The sequence below is a fragment of the Plecotus auritus genome, assembly GCF_963455305.1.
Source record: "Plecotus auritus genome assembly, chromosome: 2".
NCBI classification, from domain to species: Eukaryota; Metazoa; Chordata; class Mammalia; order Chiroptera; family Vespertilionidae; genus Plecotus; species Plecotus auritus.
Genome location: NC_137771.1, coordinates 140,516,602 through 140,535,654, shown reverse-complemented (window position 1 = coordinate 140,535,654; position 19,053 = coordinate 140,516,602). Strand labels below are relative to the sequence as shown.

The following is a 19,053-nucleotide window of genomic DNA, read 5'->3' as shown; positions in this document are numbered from 1 at the left end:
CTATACCAAGCTTATCAATGATTTTCTGCCTGTAAGTTTTATTTATTGTAAAATAAGAAATGACACAGTTCTGTTATAATTAAATGCATATGAGAGAAAAAAGCTTAATCATAACCAAATGATAGCTAAGTTCTGGAAGTGAGAGAGTACTGGTTAGTAGTGTCAGTGCCGTGGATTAGGAAGAGCCCTTGGACTTGCTGCTACTTCGTTTGGCCACAGCAGTGCTGCCGCGCACGCCTCAGGTAGCTTGGACGTCTTAGTGGGTTGCTTTTTTTTTTTTAATCCTGGATACATACAAATTATCTCACATCCTCCTTTAAATTTTTTGAAGTTTCAAAATGAATTTAATACCATGACTAAAACTAATTAAATGAATAGCAATTTTTACAAACTATATCTGAGATACAATGTGGTCATTTAACGGTTTTTAAGTGTACAATTCAGTGGCATTAATTACATTTTACATAGATATGCAGCCATTGCCATTATTTGTTCTAAAACAACTGCACCACCCCAACGAGAACTGTGTAACCCTCTCCCAATCCCTGAACCTCTAATCTACTTTCTCTCTACAAATATCCCTAATCAATAATAATTTTAGAATAGGGTTTTTTCAGCTACATATACTCCTCTTGAGATTTTGAGGCCTTACCTCTTGTAGATACTCGCCTGTTCCAACACACATACATCATTTCTACTTTCTCACCACTCCAGATAGGAATTACTGTAGTGAACCATAACCATTTGTAGATGGTAATTAGCTAACTTCATCATCTATATTGTTTTATTCCGTGAACAACAATTAAAAACAAAATAACAGATTTATATGACATATAATATTTTATTACTTTAATCATATAACATTTTAATGATATTGAGGGACCACTAATATTGGGGTTTTGTTTTAAACCATTTTGTGCTATAATAGCATTTATGAATTTGGGAATTTTCAAAGATATCATTGGGTCATTCATCGAAAAGGTCAGGAAGTTAGTAGCTCTGGATCTTAGTAGTGGGCTTTAGCTGAAGCATATTGTTACAACTTTTCAAGAATGACTTTCTCAAAATATGGAGTGGGGACAGGGATCAACATACAAGATTTCACAATATGGGAGGTAATATAGCACAGTGAGCTTTTAATAAAAGTAAGTTAAGAAGTAATAAAGATATGCCCTTAAATTTATTGCCACTATTAATCATTGCATTATGAAAAGTCAAATGTTTTTGATATTATCATTTATTTCTCAATTACATTGACCTTCAATTAAAAGGGATCTTTTCATCCCTATCTTCCCATCTTCCTCTCACCTCTCCTCCCCTCTACATTCCCTCTTTTTCTTCAAAGCAAAGAATAGGGAGGTAGTATCAATGGAATTATATAATCAGAAATACCAACTAACTTGAGACTCGGTCTTTTTGCCTTCAAATTCAAAATCAAAAAGTATAATTGTTATATTTTTGTTAAGTATTAATTAATAAAATTTAAACATTAAATTTGTTGTTTCCAGTGTGTAAATAAAAATAAATTAAACTTGTGACTCATTTAAATTTTCATACCAAGTATTTAAATGTCAGAAATTTCTTTCATTATTGTCATTGATATTGCAAATTAAAATCAGAATACTTCTTCTGTTGGTTGAGCATTTAGGAGATGTTAAAATTTATGTTCTCTTTTACTCTAGATGTGGATGAATGCTCTGAGAACATATGTGCTCAACTTTGTGTCAATTACCCTGGAGGTTATTCTTGTTACTGTGATGGGAAGAAAGGATTCAAACTTGCCCAAGATCAGAAGAGTTGTGAGGTAACATTTTGCAATGCTAAACTTCCATCTCTTTTCTAAAAGAAGAGGTCCAGGTACTTATTTCCACAGAGCTGAGATAAGTCAGGAAAATACAGATGTTCTACCATAATTTCTGTAGTCCCAGCTCTAGGCTATGCATCACAATCTATTTACTAATTATGGATATGTAAAGTTGTAAACAATTGGGAATAATTAGTGGCTGGGTAAAAATAAAAGCTGCAGGGTCACAGTTCAGAGAGTACAGTATGTACATTTTCAAAATATATGCTTATTTAAGAAACTTAAGGAAAGCTCAGGTTTATACTCGTCTTTGTGAGAAAAAGAATCTTCCATAGAAACTTTAGTGAAAACATTTCTCAGTGTCCACTTTTCTTTATTCACCATTCTGACGACTTTGATCAGGCCTTAGGCATATTAGTACTTTCAAGAGTTGTCATAAAATCTAGGGTGAAAATGTTGTCAGACTAGAAGATTTAGTGGGACTTATGTATATCAAAATTCAGAGAGTTTAATTTTGTTAATCTGTATCTCTTAAATTTGCTTTTAGTTACTCAGATTTAACATATAATTGACCCAGAAATTGAATGTTGTGGATAGATTCTAGTTTTTCCTTTATTGAAATGAATAGATCAACCTCTGAAGCTATATTTTTTTAATAAGGATCATGTGTTAATTAATGATCCTTAGTCCAATTATTGTATCTCCTTTACTTTTTTCAAGTGAAAGTGAAATTTATATGATAATGAGGTAAACAGTAAAGAGACAAAAATCCTTAATAATGATTTAATCATATATACACACATACCTCTTTATCATCAAGACAAAGCTTAAGTACCCCAAAAATGTAACATTCAATGTTATACTACCTACTTGATAAAGGAAGATAAGGTAAGATAGTTGACCTATGTACTAACTTTGATAGTACAGTACTTAATTGAAATGCCATGCTGTGTGAACATCTATTTTATAACTTAGTCTCTTATGATTTAAGTATTTGTTGTAGTTAAACATCACCATCCACCTCAGAATAGATTTATTAAAATTCTAAGAGGAAATTAAATGTTATTTCTGGACCTAGATTTAATACAGTGCTATGTACATAATTCCTTCCAAAATAGCCATTTGTAAGACTTTCCATATTAATATTTACTTTTATTTTTAGGGGAAAAAAGTATTTGATTTCAGATTTAATGATTCTAAATCACTGTTTTGTAGCTTCCTTGGAGACTATGATGAAATCTCATTTCTATTTATTCCATCCAGGTTTTTCAGTATTCCCTTTGCTACCTAGATAGCACAGTTTTTGCACAGAAAATTTTTGCTTAATAATGAGTGAATAAATGAGGTCCTATTTATTGGTACATTAATTTTCCCACCTACTTCTGACTTCAAATAAAAATTATTTTTAGACATAAATCATGGAAGGTCTGATACCTGTATCAGTTAAATAAGGGGTCACTTGTTGTTACTAGAGGAAAAAGTTTTTGTTTTGGACTGTGATTTACAAAGGAAATATTAAAGACAAAAATATAAAGCCATGCACATTGAACAAAATTTTAAAAAACACATATTTTTGGAGGTTCCACTGATAGACTAGACAAAGAAGTAAAGATTATTGCTTTATTATTACCAAGGTGTCTTTAATTCATTTTAGTGTATCACGGAGGATACATTTGACAAGAACACTAGGAATCAGAGAAAGGATGCATAATCTGACAAAAACATCAAGCAGTTAACTGTGGGTTTTGTTTGTTTTCTTTTCTTTTCTCCAGGCTGTTCCAATGTGCCTTCCCTTGAACCTTGAGAAAAATTATGAACTCCTTTACTTGGCAGAGCAGTTCATAGGGGTTGTTTTATATCTAAAATTTCGCTTACCGGATTTCATCAGGTGAGGTAACACTGTCAATGAAAACTTCTAGCGATAGGCAGGTTAGAACAGAAGAAGGAAGGGACTGAAAAAGTTTGAAATGTATGAAATTGCATTATAAATCAGACTATCAAGAGCTAATATGCTAATTAGACTGAACAGTAGAACAACTGTCCGGACGACCTTCCAGACCAAGCCAGAGCTATGAGGGCTGAGGTAGCCGGAGCTGTGAGGGCTGAGGCAGCTGGGGCTGCGAGGGCCAAGCCCCTTGCATGAATTCCATGCATTGGGCCTCTAGTTTAGGTATATTATCATTCAGATGACTTGGGGAACTGTAAAGTTAATTTGCTCCTTTACACATGTATTTTTCATGCTAGAACCAATTTGGGTCATTCTAGGCTGGCCTTCCTAGTAATCCTTCATTCTTTCTTATTTATTTATTTATTTATTTATTTATTTATTTATTTACTTTTACCTATACATATGTATTTATTCCTTGACAAACATTGAAGTCAGCCTGTACATATGGTTTTGTAATTTGCTTTTTTCCAAATACCAGTTCACTATAAGTATTCTTCCAATATAATATTTCTAGAATAATTTAAAAAAAATCTTTATTGTTGAGAGTATTACAGATGTCCCTCTTTTTCCCCCGCATTGTCCCCTACTACCCAGTTCCTGCCCCACCCCAGGCCTTTGCCACTCTCTTGTCAGTGACCGTAGGTAATGCATATCTATACTAATAAAAGGGTAATATGCAAATTGGTCAGGATGCCCTCACAGTAACGACTGAACAGCAGGCTGCATGGGGCGACAAAGCCGGCAGCAGGGTTAGTGAGGGGTGACCAAACCACCGAACAGCAGGCTGCGTGGGGCTACCAGGCCGGCAGGGGGGGCAGTTGGCAGTAACCAGGCTGGCAGGGGGGGCATTTGGGGGCAACCAGGCTGGCAGGGGGGTTGTGAGGAGTGAGCGACCGGCAGGGGGGCCATGAGCAGACCAGCAGGGGGGGAAGTTGGGGGCTACCAGGCCAGCAGGGGCAGCAGTTGGGGGTGACGAGGCTGGCAGAGGGGGGCAGTGAGGGGTGACCAGGCTGGTGGGGGGGGCAGTTGGGGGACCAGGCCAGCAGGAGGGGCAGTTAGGGGTGATCAGGCCGGCAGGCAGATGAGCAGTTAGGAGCCAGTGGTCCCGGAATGTGAGAGGGATCCCAGATTGGAGAGGGTGCAGGCTGGGCTGAGGGGACCCCTCCCTGCTCAGTGCATGAATTTCGTGCACCGGGCCCCTAGTATGCATATAAGATCTTTGGTTAATATCTTCCCAATCCCCTACCCCTTTCCCTCTGAAAATCTTCAGTCTGTACCATTCCCATGCCTCTGATTCTATTTTATTCACCAGTTTATTTTGTTCATTAGATTCCTTCTTCATTTATTTTGATTTTTAGATTAAATTGGTGATATGTTTTTATTGCCATTTTATTGTTCATACTGGAGGGACGATGCATGAAATTCATGCAAGAGTAGGCCTTCCTTCCTCCAGCTGCTGGCACCAGCTTCCCTCTGGCACCCAGGTACCTGGGCTTCTCTCCGGCATCTGGGACCTGGGCTTCCCTCCGGCCGCTGGCAGGCACCTGGTACCCAGGCTTCCCTCTGGCCGGCAGCAGGCACCCAGGACTCAGGATTCCCTTGCAGCCCCGGCTTCATCTAGAAGGTCATCCAGAAGGATGTCCAGTTTAATTAGCATATTACGCTTTTATTATATAGGATTTTTTTTCTTTATTGATTAAGGTATTACATATGTGTCCTTATCCCCCTATTGCCTCCCCACCCCCGCACTCATGCCTTCACCCCCCCTGGTGTCTGTGTGGATTTTTTTTAAACCTTTTTCTTCTTCCTCTTCTTAAAGAATACCCTTCAACATTTCATGTACCTCTGATTTGGTGGTGAACTCCTGTAGCTTTTTCTTGTCTATGAAACTCTTTATCTCACCTTCAATTCTAAATGATAGCTTTGCTGGGTAGAGTGATCTTGCTTGTAGGTCCCTGCTATTCATCACTTTGAATATTTCTTGCCACTCCCTTCTGGCCTGCAAAGTTTCTGTTGAGAAATCAGCTGACAGTTCTATCGGCACTCCCTTGTAGGTAACTAACTGCTTTTTTTCTTGCTCCTTTTAAGATTCTCTTTTTGTCTTTAGCCTTTGACATTTTAATTATGATGTGTCTTGATGTGGGCCTCTTTGAATTCCTCTTGTTTGGGACTCTGTGCTTCCTGGACTTGTAAGTCTGTTTTTTCACCAGGTGGGGGAAGTTTTGTCATTTTTTTCAAATAGGTTTTCAATATCTTGCTCTCTTTCTTCTCATTCTGACAACCCCATAATTTGAATGTTGGTACACTTGAAGTTGTCTCAGAGGCCCCTTACACTCTCTTCATATTTTTGGATTCTTTTTTCTTTTTGCTCTTCTGGTTGGGTGTTTTTGCCCTCTTACATTTCAAATCATTGATTTGATTCTCGGAATCCTCTACTCTACAATTGAATCCCTGTCAATTATTCTTTATTTTAGTTAGTGGATACTTAATTTCTGAATGGTTTTTTTCCATGTTTTGGCTTCTCACTAAGATCCTTGAAAGTCTCACTAATTCCCTTGAAGGTCTCATGAAAATCCTTGAGTAACCTTATAACCATGGTTTTGAACTCTGTATCTAGTAGTTTGCTTTCTTCCATTTGTGACATGTTTCTTTGTCTCCGCATTTTGGCTGTTTCCTTGTGTTTGTTTCTATGTATTGGGTAGAACTGCTATTTCTCCTGGAGTTGGTAGAGTGGCTTTGTGTAGTAGGTATCCTATAGGGCTCAGTGGCTCAGCCTTCCCAGTCACCTGAGGTGAGCCCTCTAGTTGTACCCCTTTGTGTGCTGTGTGCACAGTCTTGTTGTAGTTGAGACTTGATTGCTTTTAACATCACTGGGAGGAATTGACTTCCAGGCCAATTGGCTATGAGAACCAGCTGCAACTACAGCAGAAGAGCTGCTGTAGGAAACACCCCTATGGAGCAGTACTTGCTTCTGTGGGGCTTTGGTGCTCATTGAGTCTGCCCCTTGAGTGTACTACTTGTGGATGTGTAAAATTGTAATCTGGTGTGGTCTAAAGCTGTCCACTGGGTGCGTTGTCTCTTGGGTCTCCAGGGAGGTGCAAAGTCAGCCACTGCCTGGGGCCATGCAGCAGGAGCTATAGAGAGATCTGCAGATCCTCCTCTTTGTATCAGGTTTGGAAGTTCTCAGGTGAGACCCAGCTGTGAAGCAAGGCAGGCTGGTGCTGGTGCTGGGGCTTAAGAGTCATACACTCTTTAAAAAAAAGAAATTGGAGTTTTGTTGGAATAATGTAAAGAAAACATGTTTGAGACTGGTTATAGAGTCCAAATTTTAAAATATTTTTATTAAATAAGCATGGTGACCTAGAATTTAATTCACTATATATGAGTGATTATTCATTAAATATAAATTCATAGAAATCTTTGCATTAAGAATCATTGAAATTTATTCTAAGATTCCCTGATGTAATTGTGCTCCTGCAACACTCATTTTCCACTATGACCTGTTTTTTCCCTTTAATATCGCAGAGCAAATAATATTGTCTAATGAGATAGACTGGACACAGTATTCCTTGCTATGCAAATAATGAGAATGACAAAGAAAAAAATAATGTTTGCATACTTTCAGGCATGTTCTGGGGTATTCCTTTCTCAGAGACAATTCATAATAGCCTGGGCTCTAACAGTGGATCCAATTGGCCAAATAATTATTTTCCTGGTATTATTTATTTAGTTACTTAGTTTGGCTTTTTATTGAGATATAATATATACAGAAATGTACATGTATGAATGTACAGCTTGATAAATTTTATGAACCTCACCTGTGTAACAGACACGAAGAACAAGCTAGCATTTTATTTATTTATTTAAATTTTTTTATTTTTTGAATAATTCTTTATTGTTCAGATTATTACAGTTGTTCCTCTTTCCCCACCCCCCCATAGCTCCCCTCCACTCGGTTCCCACCCCACCCCATGCCCTTACCCCACCACCCCACTGTACTCGTCCATAGGTGTAAGATCTTTGTCCAATCTCTTCCTATAGCCCCACACCCCCTTCCCTCCACACCCCCTTCCTCCCAAGAATTGTCAATCCACTCCCTTCCTATGCCCCTGATTCTATTATATTCATCAGTTTATTCTGTTCATCAGATTTTTTATTCACTTGATTTTTAGATTAACTTGTTGATAGATATGTATTTGTTGTCACTTCGTTGTTCATAATTTTTATCTTTACCTTTTTCTTCCTCTTCTTAGAGAATACCCTTCAGCATTTAATATAATCCTGGTTTGGTGGTGATGAACTCCTTTAGTTTTTTCTTGTCTGTGAAGCTCTTTCTCTGACCTTCAATTCTGAATGATAACTTTGCTGGGTAGAGTAATCTTGGTTGTAGGTTCTTGCTATTCATCACTTTGTATATTTCTTGCCACTCCCTTCTGGCCTGCATAGTTTCTGTTGAGAAATCAGCTGACAATCGTATGGGTGCTCCCTTGTAGGTAACTACCTGTTTTTCTCTTGCTGCTTTTAATATTCTCTCTTTGTCTTTTGCTCTTGGCATTTTAATTATGATGTGTCTTGGTGTGGTCCTCCTTAGATTCCTCTTGTTTGCGGTTCTCTGTGCTTCCTGGACTTGTAAGTCTATTTCTTCCACCAGGTAGGGAAAGTTTTCTGTCATTATTTCTTCAAAAATGTTTTCAATATCTTGCTCTCTCTCTTCTTCTGGCACCCCCATAATTTGGATGTTGGTATGCTTGAAGTTGTCCCAGAGGCTCCTTACACTATCTTCATACTTTTGGATTCTTTTTTCTCTTTGCTTTTCCGGTTGCATGTTTTTTGCTTCTTCATATTTCAAATCTTTGATTTGATTCTTGGGATCCTCTAAGTCTGCTGTTGGATCTCTGTATATTATTCTTTATTTCAGTCAGTGTATGCTTAATTTCTGATTGGTCCTTTTTCATATCCTTGAGGGTCTCAATAAATTTCTCAGAGGTTTCTAGAAGATTCTTGAGTAATTTTATAACCGTAGTTTTGAACTCTATATCCAGTATTTTGCTTTCATCCATTTCTTTCATTTGTGACATGTTTCTTTGTCTCTGCATTTTGGCTGCTTCCCTGTGTTTGTTTCTATGTACTGGGTAGCTCCTCAGTCTCCTTGAGTTGATAGAGTGGCCATGTGTGGTTAGTGTCCTGTAGGGCCCAGTGGCTCAGCCTCCCCAGTCACCTGAGGTGGAAGCTCTTGGTGCACTCCTTTGTGGGCTGTTTGCACAGTCTTGTTGTAGTTAACCCTTGATTGCTGGGAAGAATTCACTGCCAGGCCAGTTGGCTGTGATGACCAGCTGTGTCTACACTGGAAGATCTGTTGGGCAGGAGACACCCTCATGGGGCAGGACTTGCTTCAGTAGGGCTTTGGTGCTCACTAAGTCTGCTCCTTGATTGTGTCTCTTATGGATGTGAAAGTTGTAATCCGATATGATCTCACTCTGACCACTGGGTAAACTGGCTCTTGGATCTCCAAGGAGCTACAAGGGCAGCCACTGTCTGGGGCCGCCCAGCAGGAGCTACAGAGACATCTGCAGATTCCTCCTATTTGTATGGGTTTGGAAGTGTCCAGATGAGGCCCAGCTGTGAAGCAGGGCTGCTGCTGCTGCCAGGTAGTGGGCCTTCTTTTGGAATCTCTGGGGCTTTCTGACCCAGCTGCAGTTTGTTTAGGAGAAAGAACAGGCCATTCATATGCAAAAGCCACTGCTCACAGCTTGGGTATGGTTGTAAATTGGGTGGGGCGGGGTCTCTGGGAATCACCAGGGCAGAGCAAACAGCAGTGGCTGCCCTGAACCTCCGTGTCCAGAGCCCTGTGCAGGCACAATGATCTCTGCAGGCACCTCTAAGAGTAAACTGCCCTGGTGTTCCTGTCCTGATGCCAGACAGTCCAGTTTCTCCCCATATGTGTCTGGGTCCCCCAGAGTCTCGCCCGGAACTGGAGTTCAGAGCAAGCGGGAGCTTGTATCACCCTCCCAGTTTAAAAAGCAGCACAAACAGGTGCAGCACTTTCTGCGCCTACACACCTCCTACTGGTCTCAATAAGCCTTCTTCACCTCTCTAGTTGTGGAACTTCTACTCAGCCAGCTTTCCCTCGGTTCTGGGTGGTAGTTGTTCTGCCATTTAGTTGTGGTTTTGATGTGGTTGTGAGAGGCAGCAAGTATAGGTGATTACCTATGCCGCCATCTTGGTTTCTTAGCGCTTTATTACTTTATTTTTTTGCAAATCCCTTCCGTTGTTTTCCATAATCAGATACTCTACCCAAAAGTACAGATTCACTATTTTTTTACTCTACAATACTTCTGATAAAGAATGAATTGTTCCCCAATGTGATGAATCAGAATGTTGATGTATTTCAGAAAGAAAACATACAGAACAGGACTCAGAATTACTGGTTTAGCATGATTTTACAAAGAGACGGCAATTATCTCCATAATAGGATCAAGTTACGGAAAATTCTGAGCATACACAGATTAAGGTTTTGGCAAGATAACACATGCTTTGCATCAGCAAGATGTGATGAGTGTGAAAAAGAATGGAAACACTTATTCTAAGCAAAATTCTTTTTCTTATAAAATAATTTGGGTTCAGTGAATTTCTATTACATTGCTATCCATTCAACACACTTCACATTTACCTTTTTAGCATATTTCCTATCACCTTTTCTTTGTTCCATTTGAGGTAGATCTGTGCCCCATTGCAAATGGTGCCTGTGTTGTTATTACTGCTATATGTGGGGATAAGTTGTGTATTCCTTGCTTTATTTAGCAATTATTTGAAATCCTAACTTTTTAAGTTAAATTATCTTTATTTTAACTAATCATTATACAAGTACTTTTCTATTCCCTTTTGTGTTTTTTCAGTCATTTCGATTTGCTTGGCCCTTGGAAACTTTATTGCTGATTCTAATTAGAAAGTGTCCTATGAGCACTGAATCAATATGTGTTATTTTAAAATATAGCATACTTAAGATTTTTCCCCCCTCATAGTAGCTTCATATATGTCCAGAGTCTTAATAGGCATTGCCAGAGCTCCGATACCCCAGAACACATGGCTACACTTTATCTGTTTCATTGAAGATAATATTGATATATGACATTATATGTCTCAGGCGTACAACATTATAATTGGATATTTGTATATATTACAAAGTTATCACCACAAAAAAATTTAGTTATTGTCTTTCACCATAAAATTGACCCCTGCAGACTTCTTACTCACTCCCCACCCCATTCCCCTCTGGTACCACCAACCTGTCCTTACTTATGTTTGAATTTGTTTTCGTTTTGGCTTGTTTTGTTGTTGTTTATTTGTTTTAGATTCCACACGTGAGTGAAATTATGCAGTATTAGTCTTTCTCCATCTGACTTACTTCACTCCATTTGTTTTGTCTCAAATGGCAAGATTTAATTCTTTTTATGACTGGGTAGTAGTCCATTGTGTGTGTGTACCACATTTTCTTTATCCATTCATCCATCACACACTTAGGTTGTTTTGTTTTTTTATATCTTAGCTATTGTAAATAATGCTTCAGTGAACATAGGGGTGCATTTATCTTTTCAAATTAATGTTTTGTATTCTTTGAATAAATACACGGTAATGGAATAGCTGGATCATATGGTGACTCTATCCTTAAAATTTTCAGGAATCTTTATACTGTTTTCCATAGTGGTGTGCTAATTTACATTCCTACCAACAGTGTATGAGGGTTCTCTTTCTCCACATCTTCTCCAACAATTGTTGTTTCTTATCTTTTTGATAATAGGCATTCTAACAGGTATGAGGTGATATCTCATTGTGGTTTTGATTTGCATTTTTCTAATAATTAGTGAAGCTGAACATCTTTTTATGTGCCTGTTGGCTATAAGTATGTTTTTGGAAAATGCATATTCAGATTTTCTGCCCATTTGTAAAAGTCGGTTGATTTCTGTGGTTGTTGAGTTTTGTGAGTTCTTTACATATTTTACATATTATTCCCTCCTTGGATGTATAGTTTGCAAATATCTTCTCCAGTTCAATAGGTTGCATTTTCATGTTTATAATGGTTTCCTTAGCTTTGTAGAAGTTTTTTAATTTGATCTGGTCCCATTTGTTTATTTGAGCTTCTGTTTTTCTTTCCTTTGGAGTCGATTCACAAAAACATTGCTAAGACACATGTCAAGAATCTTACCTGCTGTGTTTTTTCTGTGTATTTTATGGTTTTAGGTCTTTAATCTATTTTGATTTAATTTCTGTGTATGGTGTGAGATAGTGGTCTAGTTTCATTGTTTTGCAGGGAGCTGTCCAATTTTCCCAGTACAACTTATTGAAAAGTCTGTCCTTTCTCCATTGTATGTTTTTGACTTCTTTGTCATGAATTACTTATTTGTAAATGTGTGGGATTATTTCTGGACTCTCAATTCTCTTCCATTGATCTGTCTATATTTATGCCAATGTCATACCATTCTGATTACTGTTGCTTTGCAGTATAGTTTGAAATCAGGAAGTGTGATACCTCCAGCTCTGTTCTTTCTCAAGCTTGCTTTAGCTATTGGGGAAGTTTTGTGGTTCCATACACATTTTAAAATTATTTATTCTACTTTAGTGAAAAATGCCATTGGGATTTTTTTAAAAATGTGGCTGGGATTTGGGGAGCCAGCTCATGGGGACTGAATGGGTGGTTCCCCCTGCCCAGATGGCCATGGGGGTACTCAGGCATGGGGGCCTAAGAACTGGTCAGGGCCCTTTAAAAGGGGCTAAAAAGGGAGAGACTCTGTGGAATGGGAGAGGGTGGGCTGTGGACCAGGAAGGTAGAAAGGGAGAGAAGGAGGACAGACAGAAATGGAGAAGAGGAGGTTCTGAGGGATGGGAGAGACAGAGAGTTCCAGTGGGAGGAAGCAGAGGGAGCCAGGAGAGAGGTAGAATGACTCCAGGACAAAAAACAGAGAAGGGAGAGAGAGACTGAGAGGGGAGAATGGGGAAGAACGAGAGAGAGAGAGAGAGAGAGAGAGAGAGAGAGAACGAGAACAGAGATTGAGAGAGAGAGAGATTCAGCACACACTGGGCAGGGGTTTAGACAGAGACAGACACAGGGAGACACTGAGAGACAGAGGTGGGTGGAGAAAGAGGAAAGAAAACAAAACCAGCCCCAGTGAGAGATGAGAACAGTTGAGTGGTCAGGAGGAAGGAAGCTGAGAGGGAGGATTGTGGAGGGCCAGACCCTCCTGCCTGGGGAGAGAGGGACCTGTTGCTGGAGGGCGGAGCCACTGGAATTTTAATAGGGATTGCACTGAATCAGTAGATTGTTTTGGGCAGTATGGATATTTTAACAATAATAATTCTTCCAATCAATCAGCACAAAATGTTTTTCTATTTATTTGTGTCTTCTTCAGTTTCTTTTATCAGCGTTTTATACTTTTCAATGTATAGGTATTTCACCTCCTTAGGTAAATTAATTCCGAGGTACATGTATTTTTTTCTTTTTGATAACATTGTAAATGGATTGTTTCTTAATTTCTCTTTCTGATAGTTTGTTATTAGTATAAAGAAACTCCACAGATTTCTGTACATTAATTTTGTGTCCTGCAGCTTTGTTGAACATTTATTAGTTCTAACAGTTTTTTTGGGTGGAATCTTTGGGGTTTTCTATACATAGGCCATTTACAAATAGTGAGTTTTACTTCTTCCTTTTTGACATGGATGCCTTTTATTTCTTTCTCTAGCCTAATAAAAGTGGCCAGAGTGGGAATCCTTGTCTTGTTTCTGCTTTAGAGGAAAAGCTTTCACTTTTCCCCACTGAGTATTGTTATTAGCTGTTGGTATGTCATATGGCCTTTATTATGTTGAGCTATGTTTTCTCTATACCCACATTGTTGAGAGTTTTTACCATAAATGGATGTTGAATTTTATCAAATATTTTTTCTGTTTCTATTGGGATGATACATGATTTTTATTCTTCATTTTGTTAATGTGGTGTATCACATTGATTGATTTGTGGATGTTGGATCATCCTTACATCCCTGGAATAAATTCTACTTGATCATGCTATATGATCCTTTCAATGTATTGTTGTATTTGGTTTGCTAATATTAGACTATATCTTTTAAACTCTTTTTCCATGTAATCTAGTATAGTGATTTATGCTATTAGAGGTTGGGAGACCCTTTGAAATCAAGCTAATAGATACATTTTAAAGCTTTTGACTTTACCTTTTCTACCACACATGAAAGCTTAACTATGTTTGCAATCGTCCAGATGCTGAGTGATTCCTTCCTGACATATATGAAATCATAGGGAGAATATGCTTTTTGATGGATAAACCAATCATGAAATTGTAATATCTTTTACTAACCATGTACAGATACAGCAATAAAAGAATCTTAATCAGATTATGTAGTGTATGAAAGGTTCCAGAAGAGACTCAATATGTCTGATATTTGTACATATGCCTTAATTCCAACATCTGAAAGAGTGCCTCCAAACCAAATGCCAAAAAAAGATGAAAAATTACCAAAGTATCTGTTCTCTGGGAAAAAGACTCCTATAATAAGCACGAAAATTTAATAACTTGATTTTAAACACACATGGAGCCAGAGATAATACACCAACAGTCTAATTCTGCCCTTCTCTTTTATTAATTCCAGGGATGGAAATAGTTGACTCAACATACTGCTTTTTGCCAGTACAAGAAAAAAAAGAATAATACATAGAGCCTTCCAGGTTCTCACTATTAAGGCTCTCTCTTTGTCCATTGTTTAGATTTTCAGCCACATTTGATTTCCGGACATATGATTCCGAAGGTGTTATCCTGTATACAGAAGCTCTTGACCACTCAGCTTGGCTCCTGATTGCACTTCGTGATGGAAAGCTTGAAATTCAGTTTAAGAATGAACATACAACCCAAATCACAACTGGAGGCCAAGTTATTAATAATGGTCTATGGCATATGGTACGTTGTGAAGATTTCATAAAAAAATCTGTCCACTTTGACACAGTTTGTATAAAATCATTAATAATTTATTTTTATTAGGTTTAGTGGTACCAAATCTAAGTGGATTTGGTTTTAATCTGATGTTATATGAAGTATATTCTATTATTGCAAATCCATGAAAGGGTTCGAGGAAGGATAACCTCACTTAATATATTTAAGATTTCTCATAACTGAAGTTGTTTCCAGTTATATGCCCGACCTCATCTGTCTTTAGCTTCTTACCCCTTTTAGTATCTGTCACTGGGTGAATAGGTCAGAGGTTATTAGCTGGCAAACTATTTTATGTAAAGACACCACTAATCAAGGACAAGTATACTAGATAGCCAACAATTTTTTTTAAATGTAAAGAATTACACATAAGAACAAAATCAAAGTTACTTCAATTTTAAATATTAGCATGTAGATAATCAGTTTGTATAGTTTACATTAGCTGGTAGCAATCAAGGTGCCTAGAAACTAGCATTTTTAGATAATCCCTAATCATGAGCCTTCATTTTAATAATCAATAACAACATTTTAATCAACTGGATTATAATGGAGATTTTCTTTGAGAAGGGATTACTGCCAGTCTATAGTGGGGAGAACTCTTTTCTGCAGTAGAATCAATCATTACTTCCCAGAGAGGATAGCTAAGATCAGCTTCACCTTAGAATGTGGTACCCCAAAGAAAAACTTTCTATGCCTGTGGGAGCTGATGAGAAGTCTATGTGGTGATGCCATGTGAAGTCATCACTAAATTATTTCATTCCTTTATTTACCCACTCATGCACTCATATATTCAATAAACTGAAAGTGAGCACTTTCAAAGTGCTAAGTTCCTAAGAAATGGTCTTCATTACTTTTGAGCTTAGCAACTCACAGTTTAGTAGCTGATGTTGCCTTATGAATTAGTTGTCCATATCTGTGTGGATTTATGAACTAATGCAATGTGTTACAATAGAAGGAGTGATAAAGTCAGTGGAGCACAAATGTGGTTCACCAAAGAAGGGCTTTCTGTCCTTTGGTGGCCATAGATCTTGAACTCCTATCTCTAAAAGAATACTGTCTGCACAGGTTTAGATGCAACTGTCAGAAAAATCACTAAAATTCTCTGACTCTGTATGCTCTCATTAGATGCTTTGCTACTATGTTTCTCCTATTACCTCTGTATCAAGAGCAGTTTATGAATATAGCTAAAGGATATATTTTACTGTCTAATGTCCCAAAATCACATATCTCAAATCACGAAAATCACTTTCAGCAAGAGGACAAACATTTTCCCCCCAATGAATTTATACAAATAGAAAATAGCTGTTTGGAGGGGAATTTTAATAAATGTCTAAGTAGAATATATTATGTATAAGGAAGACGGTAAATATTTACCTGTGAGATTAACAACATGAGTTGTAGATTGTATTTATTTTTTAAATTTTTATTAAAAAGGGGGACCTAATATATGGTGACATAAGAAGATTTGACTTCGGTCAAATCTTATGTCATAGAAATCTACACCCGAAACCTATATGATCCTATTAAAAATGTCACCCCATAAATTTAATAAAAGAATCAAGAAAACAGAAGGGAAATATTTAAAAACAAACAAAAAATTGTCAATGAATCATACTGTTGAAGGCAAGATTAAGGGTTGGATGGAAGGCAGCAATTCAGTTTAATGCATTTTGTCTCCTATGTTTATGATCCTTGTTTAAAAGAAAGTATTTAATATATATCTATGTTTCAATTAAAATATTTTAATTAAATTTTTCCTTTATAAATGTAATGCAATTTTATATAAAAATAAAATGTAAGAACTATAAACAAGTCAGAGAAAAACTTTAATCTGGAAATAAATTTAGTGTTGGTAGTTTTTCTTAAATTCTTTTTTTTTTTTTTAAATATATTTTATTGATATTTTACAGAGAGGAAGGGAGAGGGAATAGAGAGCTAGAAACATCGATGAGAGAGAAACATCGATCAGCTGCCTCCTGCACACCTCCCACTGGGGATGTGCCCGCAACCAAGGTACATGCCCTTGACCGGAATCGAACCCAGGACCCTTCAGTCCGCAGGCCGACGCTCTATCCACTGAGCCAAACCGGTTTCGGCTTAAATTCTTAATTCAATATTTTAATAATTTATGAATTCCTCCCCACCATATAAGTAGGATTGTTTTCTCACTCTATATCTTTTGTTCTAAAAAAAAATTACCATGTGATATTTTACCAGCTTATAATTTTGATGGTTTATTAATAAATTATACTATTTTGCTGAACAAATTTATTCAGCACAGAAATTATTTGAAATAAATATTTTAAGTTAGTACAGTATTTACTATATAACAACTGTTTCACTAATTTTAAATTATTTAAAAATTTTAAATAAAATACTTTAAAAATAAGAAATCAAAATTAAAATGCATGACAATTGTTTTATAATTTAGCTAAATTGAATAGAATGTGTAATTATTAGGTACTTAGAATGTCTATAACCCAAATAAATAAATATTGTTTAGAATGATTATTATATCTCATATTTGGGTTTAATCCTAATATTGGTTAGAAATCTATAACTTATATCATAATTTCATTAATTCAGCAAAATATTTATTGCACTTTATGTGCTATTCCTTCTAGGTGGTGAGGATATAACAGTGAATGAAATAAAGTCACTGCTCTTATGGAGCTTTCATTCTAGTAGTGGTGAGATGAAAACCACAAATACACAAATAAATAGATATGTCAGATATAATGAATGCTATGAGGAAAAAGAGAAGGCCAGGCAATAGAGAATGACGGTGAATGTGCAAATGGAATCAGGAAAGCTATCTCTGATGAGATTACATCTGACCAAATATTTGAGGCATAAGTCATGAGAAATATATGGGGAAAGATGATTCTGTGCCATCTGAACCACAAGTACAGAGTCTTAGGCAAGAAGATGTGTTTGAGGAATAACACAAAGGTCAGTGTAGATGCAGTGGAGTGAGACAGAAAGACAGTATGTAGAAAATAAGGTTAGAAATATAATCTGGAATAACATCATGAAGGGTTAGAGAACATAGTGAGGACTTGGATTTTAGGCTAAGTAGAAAGATATTGGATGATTTTGAGACATGACATAATCTAATTTGCATTTTTAAAGATAATCTTGATTAAGATCTCATGGCTTTGTGGAAACTAGATAGTAGAGAATAATGGTAGAATAGGACATGGGGCCAGGAGACCATTGCAATAACCTGGAAGAGAGAAGATAGAAATTTTGGCTGGATTGTTGGTGGTGTGAGTGGTGAGAAGTGATCTGATTCTGGATAGATCTTTAAGGTCAAGCCTTGAAGGTACATATAAACTTTCAAATATTTAGCATAAAGAGAGGGTTAAAGGCCATGAAATTGAGTATATCAACCTGCGGTTCTAAACTCTCTCATGCATTGCCCAAATATTTATAATGTTCTTTTACTGTCCTATAATGAAATGCATCAATATCCCTAATAGAAACCAACAGAATGCTTCAATTATTATATACATGAAGGAAAGCAATTTATAAGAATATGTATTTCAATATGTAAATGTTCAAGTACAAGTATAATTCTTGTCAAATCTTGCTCCTAAACATAGAATAATGTGGAAGCTACAAATGAAGACTTATGCTGAGTATTGTACTGGCAACTCAAATACCATAACTGCATAAATGGCGTTGCCATCAGTAATAGTAATTTTCCAAAATGGTTAAATCTCTTAGCAAAGAACCAGACAAAACAAACAAACCACCTTTGGTTTGCAAGACTTACATTCTTGAAAAATTCAGTAAATGCTAAAATAATACAATGAATATGTTGTGTTGACATATACACAAACTCAAATAATTATAAGCATGAGTATGCCCTACATGAATATTCAGTATGGTTATTTAGAAGGTTTGCAGGATATTGGATTTTTTTATTACTTATTTTGCACAACTATCCTGCATATTACAATGTCAGCATACTTCCTACTCATTGTGACAACTAAAAGTACCTCCCACCCCATATTTTCCAAATGCCCTAGAGTGGAGCATAGAGTTCCCCCATTTAGAAATACTTGTGCGGCTAAAGGAAAAAGGTCTGGGGCTTATAGAGATTGAGAAGAGGAGTATCTAGCAAGGAGACTGAGAAGGAATCATAAGAAGGTAGGAGAACCAAGCCAGACTACTGTTCTGAAGGCTATTAGGAACATCTTCTTTACTTTTTTTTTTTTTAAATATATTTTTTATTGATTTTTTACAGAGAGGAAGGAAGAGGGATAGAGAGTTAGAAACATCGATGAGAGAGAAACATCGATCAGC

General features: G+C 36.9%; 1 protein-coding gene across 2 annotated transcripts in view; it reads left to right on the top strand.

Annotated features, from left to right (window-relative positions):
* The window catches only part of PROS1 (protein S), a 117,988-nt gene that overhangs the window by 74,131 nt on the left and 24,804 nt on the right, over positions 1–19,053 (top strand). For both annotated transcript variants that reach the window (XM_080657297.1, XM_080657296.1), the window contains 3 exons: positions 1,683–1,804; positions 3,577–3,692; positions 14,523–14,712. In XM_080657297.1, the coding sequence (XP_080513423.1) occupies positions 1,683–1,804; positions 3,577–3,692; positions 14,523–14,712 (428 nt within the window). The remainder of the gene's footprint in view (positions 1–1,682; positions 1,805–3,576; positions 3,693–14,522; positions 14,713–19,053) is intronic.